The sequence below is a fragment of the Lycorma delicatula genome, chromosome 7, assembly GCF_047948215.1.
Source record: "Lycorma delicatula isolate Av1 chromosome 7, ASM4794821v1, whole genome shotgun sequence".
Lineage (NCBI taxonomy): Eukaryota > Metazoa > Arthropoda > Insecta > Hemiptera > Fulgoridae > Lycorma > Lycorma delicatula.
The window spans coordinates 94,578,749-94,593,886 of record NC_134461.1 but is presented as its reverse complement, the minus strand read 5'-3'; the positions used below and the strand labels follow the sequence as shown (position 1 = coordinate 94,593,886).

General features: G+C 29.3%; 1 protein-coding gene across 4 annotated transcripts in view; it reads left to right on the top strand.

Moving 5' to 3' along the window:
• The window catches only part of kst (spectrin beta chain, non-erythrocytic 5 kst), a 307,475-nt gene that overhangs the window by 214,281 nt on the left and 78,056 nt on the right, over positions 1–15,138 (top strand). For all 4 annotated transcript variants that reach the window (XM_075371630.1, XM_075371631.1, XM_075371632.1 and 1 more), the window contains exons 22-28: positions 2,142–2,223; positions 5,081–5,158; positions 7,929–8,056; positions 10,487–10,724; positions 11,081–11,220; positions 11,629–11,899; positions 14,471–14,731. In XM_075371630.1, the coding sequence (XP_075227745.1) occupies positions 2,142–2,223; positions 5,081–5,158; positions 7,929–8,056; positions 10,487–10,724; positions 11,081–11,220; positions 11,629–11,899; positions 14,471–14,731 (1,198 nt within the window). The remainder of the gene's footprint in view (positions 1–2,141; positions 2,224–5,080; positions 5,159–7,928; positions 8,057–10,486; positions 10,725–11,080; positions 11,221–11,628; positions 11,900–14,470; positions 14,732–15,138) is intronic.

Genomic DNA, 15,138 nt, shown 5'->3' with positions numbered 1-15,138 from the left:
GCTTTATTGAGAAACTTGCTGAATTCACCCCTTAGATCATCTGTCACTTGATTCAGTCTTTCGAGATTGACAAACAACTTGCTCAAACTGGTCGTGTATTCGATGTACATATTTTTTGTTCGTCAAAAATTGAAAGCATCAGTATCATCTTTTTGCGTCAGCCATAGAACATAATCGTTTCCTTTTCATATTGTAATCACCGCTGTCAGTTAACGCGAACCTCTCATCAAATATTTTGTTCATTCTTTTTATCATATTTGTCAAATGTAGCAGTTAGTATCGTAAATTGATGGCATCATCCCTTGTAACAGCATTGCCCGCATCATACAACTGGCGCCCTTTCATGTCATAGACACCATCTGGGGTCAAAGCAAACCCTATGCCCGGTGCTCCTCATGAACCTCTTGCGTGTTTCCTGCAGCTACCACCATGTACATGTAATCTCGGCATGTCATTTTATAAGAAAGTAATAGACAATAAAATTAATAAGCTATTAAATGCCACATTTTAGTCTTTAGAGTTTGGTAAAAGTGAAAATTTTGATGCACAAGAGCAGCCACAGAGCAGAGCCAACAATCATCGCTTTTGTCATAACCATTACAACAATTGTGGTTAGAACATTTATGGGCAGGAATCCCTTAAGTTAGCTTTCTACATAAGAAAAAATTAATAAACAAAATCAATAAGCCATTAAAGTTCATTCTATGATTCCAATTTCTCTTAGTTCTTCAGTTATCGAGATCATTTCATTTTGAACCCCCGCCGTATTGCCAGCACCAGTAGCCATCAAAATTTTCTTATAAATTTTCAGAATAGGTTTATTTGATGGATATTTTGGATCCAATACCACTTTTCTGAAAACCATTAAATCTAATAATTCCAGGGCTAATTCAAAAGTCTTATCGTCTATGTACAACTGATGTTGGTTGATTTTTACTTCTTTGTTGCCGATCATCCACTTGCCATCCTATACCTAAACCAAACAATCGATCGATTACCTCTACCATATGAGGGTCCTTTACTTGGTTCAAGTGGAACATCACATTTTATGAAGTATGGCATATCCTTATCTCTTCCAAAGCCTCCTCTTCAATCCTTTCACTTTCAAGAGTGTTGCCAGTGTCGTCGCTTGACATTTCCACGTGTTCAGTTTCATAATCCATCTTATCATTACTATGGCAATCATAATCATCATCGGTTGTTGATAATTGTAAGTCTTTCAATAAATCTACTGTAAAAATGATTGTTATTAGTGCTGGTTATCATCTTGTTTTTATTTTCAACACTTCTTTAATGCCCTTGAGCGATTTGGTTATGGGTTTAAATAGTTTTTCTCTTTCCGATTCCTTAAATTATTGACGTATGCTGAGTGTTTGCGTTGTTTAACATCCTCTATGTCAGCCAATTTTAACATCAAACTATTCTCTTTTTTTCAGTTTTCGTGGCAATGCGTTCTATATTTGATGAACGATAAAATTTTCATGAAAAAAGTATTTTTCTGATTAGTTGTTCAAACAGTGAAATATTTGCATTAACAGTCATCGATATTGGTAACAAATATATTGCGTTAATGGTCACCGATATTTAACACAAACTTGTCAAAACTGATGTTATAATGACCTTTATTGAGTTCCCTGTCTTTATTGATCATTAAAAAGCCATAAGGTTTATCCCATGCCTTCAAAAATATGTTGTTGAAATCGTCAAAAGATATGTCTTTTCTGACATGATCGTCATAATTGTCATAAATCTTTACCTGACTGTTCAAATAATATCAAAAAGTTACAGTTGTTTCTCATCAGTCTTCTCACCATTTCGAAATATGATTGCATCATATAAAAACAATCTATGAATTTATATCTGCTCATACTGAAGCACATTTCGATTAGCTTTTGAACTTCCTTAATAACATTGTCGAACAACATCACAGAATGTGGTCTCGCCTCATGCGATGAGATAACTTGATTGTTATCAGTAATTGTGAAATATCTAATCTGGCACTTTTTCCATTAATTTTCAAGTACTATATTTAATATCATTGAAACTTGAGTTATCTAACTAGTACGGTAAAACTTGCATGTATCTACTGCTAATTTCTGTTTTGTATATCTTTAATAATTTTGTATTTCTATCTGTTGTAGTGTTAAAGCATCATATCCGAATGAAAAAGCAAATGTTAATGCTAGACAGAAGGAAATACAAGAACTGTGGGAAAAAGTTAAGGTACATCACTCAAATTACAAATTGAATGTTAAATGTTTAATTTAGTTTTGTGATCTTATTATAATGTATTTAACAAATTGTTGGGAACTTGGGTCATTAATGATCCTTGTTTTATTAAAAAACTGATCTAAATATAAATTATTCTGATGTGTATATGATCGGGATTGTGGAATATTTTGTTTTATTTTGCAATTCCTTTACTGGATAGATATTAAATATTGGAATTGGTTTTATTTTATTACAGTTATTTATGTAAAATGTGTTAAAAATAAATATTATTGTCCCATTTTCAAAATACACAAAAATTATACAATACAAATATTTTGAATAACATATTTTAATGTTTTTACTGCCCTGATTGTCATATGTGTTTAATTGCGGTTTATGGTACATATCAGTTGATACTTTTCAATTGTTACCTACATATTTCCTGCAGAATGTGTATTTGTCTAGGAGTTCTGTTAGCTTAATAAGTTTTACGAATGTCAAGGACTTTTAGGCCGTAGGCAGTGCAGCAGATTTCTATTTCAAGAAATCATATATTTATTTTAAATTATTTTTTTCTTAGTGTCAAGTTGTAAGTAAATTTATCCAGTGCCAAATTGCAACTGAATTCATTTCCATTGTACATCTTATGATTTATTTTAACTCCATATTTTGCACCTTTTTCATTAAAAAAAAATCACTGAAAAGTAACTACCATCATTATTATAAACAGTTTAATATATATATATATATATTTATTTATATTATTTATATTTATTTATATTATTTATTTATTTATATTAAATATATATATATATATTTACATGCAGTAGGATCCCGATAATTCGTCACCAATTATTTTCTCTCATTCAATAATTCATCACCCCCTGGCAAATTTGTGATTTTTATTTTAGAGGTATGATACTGATATACAAAAGTAAATTAAATTTTTAATTACTAATAAAAAGTACTCTATCTATTTAGGCCTACAGAATAAAAATTCACTAAATTGCGACCAAAGTTTTTATATGAGTGTACTGTACGTTTTGTATAAATTACAGTAATCACATGAGAAAAGAGCTTATAAAACTACTTTACGTATCTTTCATTATATAAACATTTTCATTTGGGCACTATTATCTAATCAGTGTTTACATATTTCTTACACAGTATAGTACTTTATCAAAAATATTGTATTATGACATTTCCTTTCTGTTTCTGAAATTCATTACAGTAGTGAACTTTGCGTCGGGTGAGTCAGTTGTTCGTACTAGTGTTGTACTTATGGAGCAAAAAGGCTAGTAAATGTGGAAGTTATAATTTAGAATTGACAAAAAAGTTTGAGATTTTTCAACGTCTGGTTAAGAGTGAAAATGCCGTTAAACTATCACAGGAGTTCAGAATCCCTCGTACATCAGTAAACAATATTTAAAAACAAATGCTGATAAAATAGAAGAATTTATGAGTAAAATGGAAGTTGCTGATGGTGATGTAACAACCAGAAAGATAATGAAAATAGCAGAAAATGCTGAACTTGACAAGGGTGTACATTTGGTTCGCACAGCACTGTAGTCAAAGCCTACCTTTAAGTGGCTCATTAATTTTTGAGGCTTCTCTTCAGTTGAATGAACAATTAAATAATAATGTATATAAATAAAAAATAAATAATATAATATGGCTGTTTAAATTCATCCTCCTGTTAAAGCCCAACAGGGTAAGGAATGGAGGGGGGTATGGCGACTGGATCGTCACTAGCCGGATGTATTTTCTTATGGGTTTGGGATGTTTAAATTCATCGGGAGTTGTGCCTATGGATCTACAGTAAATGAAGGAATGAAAGAAAGGTCAGACAATGGTGTCAAGACTTTAAAAATGGCCACACAAATGTGCTTGACAAAAAGCGGAGTGGTAGGCCCAGTATTTAGACCGACAGAATTGTTGAACAAGTGAACCAGTTCGTGCTCTGGCTGATGAATTTCCACATATTGAGTGTACCTCTATCTTCATGATTGTCACAGAAAAGCTCGGATATCACAAATTGTGTGCTAGGTAGTACTGAAAATGTTTACTGACCAACACAAAGAGCAATGAATGTGCAGTGGATGAGCGTTTTCATACCGCTATCGACAAGATGGAGATGATTTGTTTTCCCACATTGTTACGGGCAACAAGATATGGATATCCTACACCAATACAGAATCGAGATAGCAGTCAATGAAGTGGCATCATTCAAGTTCCCCAAAACCAAAAATATTAAGCAATCTCCATACTTGAGTCAAAAAGTGCTGGCTATGGTTTTTTGGGTCTAATAGGGCGTCATTTTGGTTGATTTCATGGAACTTGGATTGACAATTACAGCTGATGTGTACTGCAAAATCTCACCAAGCTGAGATGTGCGATCCAAAATCAACGATGCGGGAAACTGTCATCCAGCGTAATCCTCCTTCATGACAACATGCGTCCTCACACCGCTGCCTTAACCGAGAAGAACATCCAAGATTTTAATTGCGAACTTTTTCCACCCTCCATATTGTCCTGACCGTGCACGTAGCGACTACTCCCTCTTCTTGCATTTGAAAAAGTGGTTTGGTGGAAAATGATGAGGAACTCAAGACTGCCGTCAACTAGTTCAATTCCCAGGCAGTGAACTTCTATGCAGAGGGGTTAAAGAAACTGATGCAGCATTATGAAAAGTGCTTACAACTGAATGGTGATTATGTGGAAAATTGAAGTAAATATGTAGTAAACTAAAAATGTAAATTAAACCTTTTTCTCATGAGTTAATATTTTTAATGACCAAATGGCCCTTACTCTATGAATATGCCTCGTATTAGTAATTAAGTTTTTAAAATTATTTTTTTTTTTTAAATAGGCTAAAGCTGTTGAACGTAGATCACGTCTTGAGAATGCTGTTGGCCAACAGATATTCATGAATAGTTCAAAAAATTTGGTAAGATGCAGTCCTTTTAGATAGATGTAAGATGCTTATTTGTTAAAAATTGAATTGTATTGTATGGTAAATGAGTGAGTTGTGTATTACAGTGCAGACTGTGTCAGTTTACTTGCTAAGAAGTTTTTGATCAGGGGATAAATGTTCCATGTTAATACATGAAAAGGAGTAATTATAATAATTGACAGTTGTGCAAATTAAAGTAAGTTAATTATTTATTGGTTATTGAAATACTTATAATTTAAAATTTTTAACTTATGAACTTTTACAATTACCATGAGTTTAAATTATTATTAATTACTAATGATTTATTCTATAAACAGCAAAATTTATACTTTCACTTCAGTTTTCTTCCATAGTCAGTTAGGAATCAATTTGTCTTGGATAAATATAGGGTAGGGAACCGTATCCTAAATGCAACCATATCCATGTATATGCAGCTGATGCTGCATTTCTTTTATCTGTTATTAAAAAATGTAATTTTATATTCTAAACAGTTTTAGCAAATGAATTTTAGAAACTATTTTTTGATAACATTTAAAAATATGTAGCATATAATTTTAAAGTAAATAACAACAAACTAATTCCAGGATATATAATGCATATAATATATACACACTCTATTATATAAAATAACATATAAGACTAATTTTACTTTTACTTTCCTGCAGTCATAACTGTAGAATTAAGCTGAAAAATGTAATGGGGTATGAGTTTTTTTGTTGTATTTTTTGATGTTTTATGACCCAGGAACCCCAAAAAACAAACAAAAGAGGGAGTAATGTTCATGTGTAGGTAGGTGTGTAAGTGTGTTTGATTGAAGCTTAATAACTTTTGACTGGATAAACCAATTTTGATGAAATTTTGTATGTGGGGAAATTTTTAGTAAAATTTCATGGGTCAGTTTCTCCAGGAGTGGGGGGTTTTTTGGGGGTCAATTTTCTCAAAATTTTGTAAATATATTACCTCTTTGTATTGAGCTCAGTACATGTGTGCATGCTTATCTATTTTTAAAAAAATTTTTCTCAAAATTTACCTTTCCTCATTAATTGAAAAAGCTATTTTCTATTTATTGCATATCTTTTAACCAGTTTTTTAAATGTCTTCTTAGGCGGTAATAGTATTAGTAGTGTAAGTAACAAAAAAAAAAATAAAAATAATACTTTGGGGACAGTATTTAGGGTAGCCAATTAAAATTTTAAAATATCAGTTTTAAATCTTTCAAAACTTTTTTTGGTTTATTTAAACTTTTATTAATAATATTACAATGGAATTGCATCCCCTCCCCAAAAAAAGAAATCTCAGGTAACTTTTTGTTGGTTGTACATTTTTTTGCTGAATTTTTTTAGTTTCTTCCATTCAACATAGTGAATGTAGAAAAATTGAGAAGATTTTCTTGGAGAGTTATTTTGTAGGTGGGGGAGTCAAAAAAATAAAAAATTCCAATATTTTTGAATTTTTAAAACTGGTTTATTTAAACATATAATGAAAATTTTTCAATAAAACTTCATCATAAATTACTCCCACCCCAAAAAATAAATCTTAGGTAACCTTTTTCATGTATAATTGTTTTTCCTCAATATAAGAATAAATAATCAGTTCAAGGTAATTATTACAACTTTGTTGTCAACTTTTTTTTTTAATGACCAATCTGAACAAAATTTATGTAAACAATTGTTGTTAATGTTAGTTATAATGCTTTGAATGAATGAAAGACTGTGAATTACTTTAACATTATTAGTTTCAAAATTTTTATGTTTTGAGTCATAATTTGATTCATTCTCTTTTTCCTTTCTTCGGCCCAGTTCTTTCCACAGCTGTCTTCTTTTTTGTTAAAAGGCATTATTATAAATTCATCTTTTAAAGAGATCCCTGTTTAAAATATTTTTTCTGCACCTCTGACCTCTTTGTCATCCTTAATTTGTTCATTCCCATTTATGTTTGCGTTTTTCTTCCAGCAGAAATCTGCTAATTTTTTTCAGTATTCTGTTATTACTCATTATAAAGTTGTGACTAAAGAAGTTGTCTTCTTTTCTGGCTACCAGGAAGAATTTTTCGAGTTTTTTATATATCTCCTTATAAAAAATTGTAATACTGATAGAGAGGGACTTTTTATTGTAAATATTAGATGTTAGTTTATAAGCAGTTTCAATTTTATTAACTCTCATTTTTTCACTCAGATACGTAAAATTGTTCAACTTTCTTAATAGAGCCATTTCAACAAGAGATATGTAGGCCTGCATTTTCAGTAATTTTTTCAAAATATTTATTATTTTTTTTGTTAATACTAAGACGGTCAGATCATCTGCAAATTTAAGTAATTTACTGAGATTTTTCCTTCTCTCTTCATAATTTAAATAACCTGGCATTTTGCTTTGTAGTTTCCTTATTCCACGTTTTCATAATCTTGTCAAGGGTTTCATTAAATTATAAAAGATAGAGGCCATTGCCTTGGCTAATCCTGTTTTTATTCTGGAATGGTTATGAGATTTTTCTCATAAATTTTATTTTGGAGGTGGTGTCTGTTAATGTTTCTTTAATTAAATTTAATAATTTATTATTGATTCCATATTTTTTTTAAATGTTAAATAAAGTTTATCTATCCACTGAATCATCATCATTCTTAAAATCTATAAATGTTTTCTCTTTGTTTTTTTACTAATAAGATCTGGAATTAGTTTGAAGATCATAGTTACACAGATTTTTTATTCTATGCTTTACTATTTTACAGTTTGTATTTTATAACTTGTTTTTTTTTTTTTTTTTTTAGTTAAGTTGGGTATCCGGTGTTAAAGATGCACTAAATGCAGATGAGTCTGCTCGTGATGTTGTTACTGCTGAAAACCTATTAAAGAAGCACCAGGAACTTGGTGATGATATAACTGCACATCAAGATGAGTTAGTATAGAAGTTCTGTATAAATGCTTATTATGCTTTGTCAATAGATTTGTGGATGTGTTTCCGAGTAGGAATGTCTTTGTATATGTGTTACATATGCAGCCATGACTGGTAGCATCGTGTTACATTCATCAGGCATGATATTTTCAATATACTGTTTCATGTACTCTTGAGCATTCATATCCATGCTTGTTTATTTTATTATTTACCTTTAATTTTATTTAAATTAGATTAAACAATTTTACTAATAATATTAATAATAATAGTGTTTGTTCACTCCTTATTTATTAAAAAAAAAAACAATTTTTATTTTGGTGACTCAAGACACAACCATTTATTTTTATGTCAAGAGCTTCTTTCTTTCTTCCTTAGGACTTCTTCCCTTCTAAATGTCTGCAAATATCTCAATCCTTTCTCTACTCTTTCCATTGTTCCCTTTGTGATCCTTTCCTGAAGATAGATCTGGAAAGCATAAACTCCATCCAAAATGTTCTCCTCTTCCTTTCATGATCGAATTCTTTCTGCTCCTCCTGTCCAGATTTCTTAGCGCTTCATTTTTCATTTTGCCCATTCATTTAGTTTTTCCATTCTTCTTTTGAATCACATTTTAAAAGTAAATTCTTTTCTTATGATTTTTTTTTGCAATAAACAATTCTGATTTGTATGATACCTCACTACATACAAAGAATTTGGTAAAAATTCTCATACTTAGTTCAGTTGGGATCTTTCTCATCATCAGCAAACTTTTAAATTTTTTTACAGCTTTTTTTTTCTTTTTGTGTAATAGATTACTAAAAACCGTAATACATTTCAATATTAAAGCTGCATTTATACTTAATACAAATAATAGATATATTGTGATAGTAACACAAAAGATGAAAGAGTAAGGTCAATTGCTTTGTTTAATCTCCATTATAAGCAAAGTTACTTATGTATTTCACCTAATAGAATAATCAAAACAGGGTAATTGAGTACAACATAAAAATTCTTTTTATTTTATTCAATTTCTGTAGTACTGTTTTTAATAGGTATCACAATTATTTACAGTTTATTACATTATATTGAAACAAATTACAGTTTGTTACCAAAACAGTATTGAGTAAATAAACATAATTTGTAAAGAAATTAAATAAATTCAAAATTTCACCATTATCAAAGTTTAATTTATAATATTCTTTCTTTGTATCATTCTATAATCAAAATGGTTACTTTCTAATAAATGTTTTTGCCAAGTCATAAGTTCAACAGAACATTTTTTTATAAGAATTTAGTAAAGTGTTTTATATTTTTCCTTGGTGTAAAAAATAATTTAATTTTTCTCTTTATTATTAGCTTTCATAAAGAAAAAAAAAGAAAATATGCAGCTTGTGTGATGGGGTTAATATGTTCCTACCTGTATTATATGGTTGCTAGATTTTAAAATATAAAAACTGGCTTATGTTATGTGGTTTTCTTAACACCAAGTTTGTCAGAATTCTGAAATTTTTTTTGTAAGAATTCATTTTCCTATCCTATACTATTACCTAGATAAATGTCAATCAATACCTACCTTTGTTTTCGGATGATGTCTTGCATCAACTTGCACTTGGCTATATTTTTTTTATATCTACACAGAATTTTCAGGCAAATTGTTGGTTTTTATAATTATTTAATTTCATCCTAAATTACCCTTTTTAGTTGTAAACTTATGGAACCTTTTATCTTATTTGTTAAATAAATGCAGCATAATTAAAATACTGATATAACTGATTACATATTGTGGCAGAACATCCCATCTTAAAGTCCTGATTCTGGGAAAAAGCTATAAACTAAACTTGTTTGAATGACAATAATATTTTATATTATAATGGCATGGCAAATTATATCTTAGCATTTTGTGTACTATTTCACTTCTTTGATATGATCTCCAGTTTAATTTTAATGAGATTTGATAATGTTCATTGTTATCAATTATCAAATGGATACTAATTATAGTTCTATAATGGCTCTATCATGTTAGCTCATGATATATATGTTTTTAATGTATGTAAAAATCTCATTCTTTTATGTAATAACTCTGACCACTTGAATGAGGGTGAATTCCTGAAATCTACAGAAATGAACGCTTATAATTTTTTTTCAGGGAAAAATGTAGATGATATTGTACGTATGAATTAACAGAAACAGCTGCCATTCTGCTTTTGTATCGAGCAATTAAATCAGTTTTTTTTATAGACATTATATTTACTGGAAATATGTGCCTTTTGTTTATTATCAGCTTTTGCTCTGTTGATTTTTGAAACTGTTATTTGAATTTAGATATTCTGTAAGATTTTGAGTTTTATTATAAAGCAGTATCTAGATTTTATGTTCATTGGTGTCAAAATTCTTTATTTTCAAAATCCACTATTCATTGCTGTTTACCCAGTTGTAATGAATATATTGTCTCAGGTTCCAAGAGTTGGCTGATTTGGGTGGTCAGTTACTATCACGTAATCCTGGCTTAACTGATGTTAAAGAATTATTAGCTCGCCTCAGCTCAGAACAGGAGGCGATATGGAGGGGATGGAATGAGAAGGGTGATTGGCTGAGGCAGTGTCTCGAATTGCAATTACTGAATAAGGAAGCAGATCATATTGATACTACCACTTCTAGTCATGATGCTTTCCTTGAATTTACTGACCTTGGCGTAAGTTATTTTTATTTTTTTAAGCATGTATTTTGTGGTAAAAAGAATGAGAAGACAAAATCATCCTTGTAAATTTTTATCTGATTAGATCTAACAGGTACTGGTTGGTAGTAAGTTTAATATGAAAATGCAGAAATTAAAAGTGGTATGTAGGAATAGCTATTCAGTTATTCAAATCATTTACAAAGTAATTTCCATCTGGCAGAAAATCTAGAAAAAGTCTTCTGTCTGTGGTTTATTTTTCTTTTCTTTTTTTCGTAAAATGTGATGAAGAAAATCTATTGATTTCATTAAATTTGACTCTTTTCTAAGTAAAACATTATTTTATATTAATTCATACTGTTATTTGTCTTTAGGGCTCTATTGATGATGTGGAGGCATTGTTAAAAAGACATGAAGATTTTGAGAATACTTTGTATGTTCAAGATGATAGACTTAAAGCTTTCAGTGAGATAGCTGATAAATTAATTGAAGCTGGACATTACGATGCTAAAAAGTAAGTAGGTAGTGAATATTGTTATTATTTACTTATATTTATAAGTTTCTAGTAATGAGGTATTTAAATGTAAACTCTGTCTTTGAATGAGTGTAACTTAGTTGATGAGAGATAATGATTATCATGTAGGATGTTCTATGTTTGTTTCAGAGTACAGGCTTAGTAGTATTTATATCATTCTACTCATTTCTCAGTACTACAAGCTTTGCTCAGTTTTCTAAAACTGACAATATATCAAAATTAAGAATTTTATTTGTTAAAAATATTTTCTACTGCCAAAAATGTCATGTCTTCTACAACTACAGAAATGCTCAAAAATCTGATTTTAGTTTTTAATTATCATCTTGTAGTTAGATACTATCTTTACTGTTAATTTAATAATTTATTTTTTAATTGCTTTTTTAATAGCATTGATGAGCGTCGGAAGCAAGTACTGGCTCGTCGTGATGCAGTTAAAGCCTCAGCTAACGAACGCCGTAAAGCATTGGTTGCATCACATAGTTTTCAAGAATTTGTTGCCGATGTTGAGGACTTACAGAATTGGTTGAGTGAAAAACTAAAAACTGCTGGCGATGAATCTTATCGGGATCTTACAAATATTGAACGTAAACTTCAGAAGCATGAAGCATTTGAAAGAGAGTTGCGTGCTAATGAAGGCCAATTAAGAAATGTCAATAAGGTATTTATTTCTTTATTAAAGAAATTATCTGTTAAGTATTTGTACTAAATAATAGCAGTATTATGTTATTGAATATTTTGCAGCTAGATATAACAAAACATTTCTCATTTTATGAGCTATTATCTTTAGCTACTGTAATCAAATAGTTGTGTAAAACTTGAGATAAGACAATTCATATATGAATATAGCTTAGTCATTAACTTGAAATCTAGACTTTTTTGATGATACTGAACCGGATTGCCTACTAAAAAAATTTTAAAATGTTAATAAAAATATTTAACAAACTTACTTCACTAAGTAGTGACATAAAAAGTCAACATTCTGGCAGTATAACCAAATTCTTTGGTCTCATTTCTCCGGAAAGCAATTATCCTATTCCATGCACAAGCTTTTCAAGTTAATGTGGCGATATCATCAAGCAAAAAAAATAAAATAACATTTATTTGTACTTTCTTTTTTTTAGAATGATTCTCACACTATTCATGCCTTGTTTGTTTCTTGAATAGTACGATATGGAACTATTTCTGTTAACCTAACTTTTTCTTTTTCAACTTCACTTAATCCAGTTCTACCCATTTTCTTTATTTTCATTTCTGTTTTTAAATTGGAAGTATGAAATATCATATATCAGATGTGTAGCCTGACATTCCAGGTTAGGGCAACATCCATTACAACCCTTACCTGGAAAGGACTACTTGTTAGTCTGGTTCCTAACCTTTGAGCTGCTCAGCTTAGAAGGCTCTACCAGTAGTGAACGCCTGGCATAACGCTCACAATCAACAGAGCTCACAAATCATAACACAAAAATGGGTTACATGAAAATAGAGAAAAATGGGTAAAATTGGATTAAACGAAGTAAGCTGAAAAGGAAAAAGTTAGATGAACAGAATTAGTTTCATGTTGTACTATTCATGAAATTTAGGAGGGATAAATGGTGTGGGAATCATTCTAAAAATAAAAGCAAAATTTGTACAAATTACTATTTTTATTAATGATAGGATGATTGCTGTCAAGAGAATTGAGCCGAAAGAATTTGCTTTTTTAATACTTGCTAATATGAAGTTGATGGAACTGAAGTAATATATGAAAAAGTAGAGAAAATTATGAAATAGAAAGGTTAAAATTGTAATAGGATAATAATAATAGATTAGAATATTGTGGTTGGTGGAAGGAAGAACAAGTAATAGGAAAGTATGGAGTGGGAACACAAAATGAAATGGAAGAATGGATTATTGAGCTCAGAATCAACAGAGCTCATTATTGATATCAAGAACCTGAAAAAATATATATATCCTAAAAATACCCATATTGATACTGTAAATATTGATTTTAAAGTTCCTGTTATTATTGAGTCATATGATTTGTTTGAATTCTTTTGATTGGAACTCAGAAAACTTAAATTTATTAATTTTACCCTAAATAGAATACAATTTATTTGATGATGAAATATATTAGATAATTGGATTAATATAGAATGGAATGAAAAAGTTTACTTGAATTTAGTTGTGGATCACATAAGACTTCTGAGCATTTTGATGTTGAATATTTTATTGATACCATACAAACCAAACCTCCAAAATGGATTTATGTTATGTGAATTTATACTAATGTAAGGAGAAAAAATCAACAAGAGTGCTATTTGGAAGTTTTCTAAGAAATGATTGAGGAAACTAGCTATACACAACCAAAAATAAAATTTTGAATTTGCACAGCATTTTTTATTTATGAAAAATAAGCTGAAATTTATTGATGTATGTTTAATTAATTAATAAAAACTATTTTACCTCAATTAAAAAATACAAATAATAATAATAATATAATATTAGTTTAGATCTTAAAGTAATATAATTAATAAAATCAATTTAGTGAATAATTTTTTCTAATTATTTCGTTATATTTACTTAACAATTTAATTGAAAAAAGTGTAAGATAAAAATTATTTCAGAATAAGTATTCTTATAATTCCCTTTTAAAAGTTTCTAATCAATGAAAAATATTCATAAATTTTTATATGTGCTATTGTGTAGCCAGTTTGTTATCTAGTATGAATAATAAGTAACTACAATTTTCACTAACATGTTATAGAATAACATGTTATCTGTTATTTTGCTGAAATGAAACAATATAAGACAATAGTCTTATATTTCTATTTCTTAGTTGAATGTGTTTTATTTAAATTCACAACAGTTCATTGGATGACCTGCACAACATTATGGATAATAAAAAAATATATTTTGTAGACTACAACATTATTTAATATTATATAAAAAATGAGTTAAAAGTTTTAGAATTAAAACGCTTTTTATGATTCACCTATATATTGGTTTTATAATTTTAAAACTACAGAATAATAGCTTTTGACAACTACTCATACATTGCATCATTTGCAGTGAGTGTGAATTTGTGAAAAGGAAGAGTGAGGATAGGTAACCAAACATCATTAAACTTTCATTTACCACTGCAAAGATTTTAAAGTCATTAATTAAAGTTTAGTTGCTATTGAATATGTTGTTTTTATATTATTTTTTTTGTAAAATTATTTTTTGAAATTTTTTTTTTTTTAATTTACAGACAGGTCAGGCATTAATATCTGATAACAATAGAAAAGCAGAAGTAAGTGGTATGTTGAATGATCTAAATGATAGGTGGGAATCATTAGTTAATTCATCTTTGGATAAGGGAAGACGTCTTAGACAGGCTGCTGCTCAACATATGTATAATAGAACCATGGAAGATGCTAAAGTTAAATTAGAAGAAATGGATGCTAACCTACAATCGAAACAAGTTGGTTCCGATTTAAGAAATTGTAAGCAGCTGCTTAAAAAACATCAGGTTTGATTTTCTTTTATTATATTATTTTTCTTTTTTTTAGAAAGTTAGGTGTCTTATATGATGATTATTTCATATGCCAGTGGTACAACTGGCATTACTCTTTTATTAGTGGCTTCAAGAGTCTTTGAAGGGACCTAACAACTAGGTTAGGGAGTATATTTTTTTGTGAATAGCTTACTGATTAATAAACATAAAACTAAGTTCATAGCTTGCTTTTGGTTTGAGACAAGTAGAGGCCACAATGAGAAAATTATCTGTTATGTTTTCTTATTGAATAAACATAATTTGGTGATTTCATGCTTAACTTGTATGCAGCAAACCCTTCCAAATCCTTTTTTTTCTGAAGATGTTAAAAACATGTTTGGATATTAAATTTCTTTGTGTAGCCTCCTCTGGTGTGAGTCACT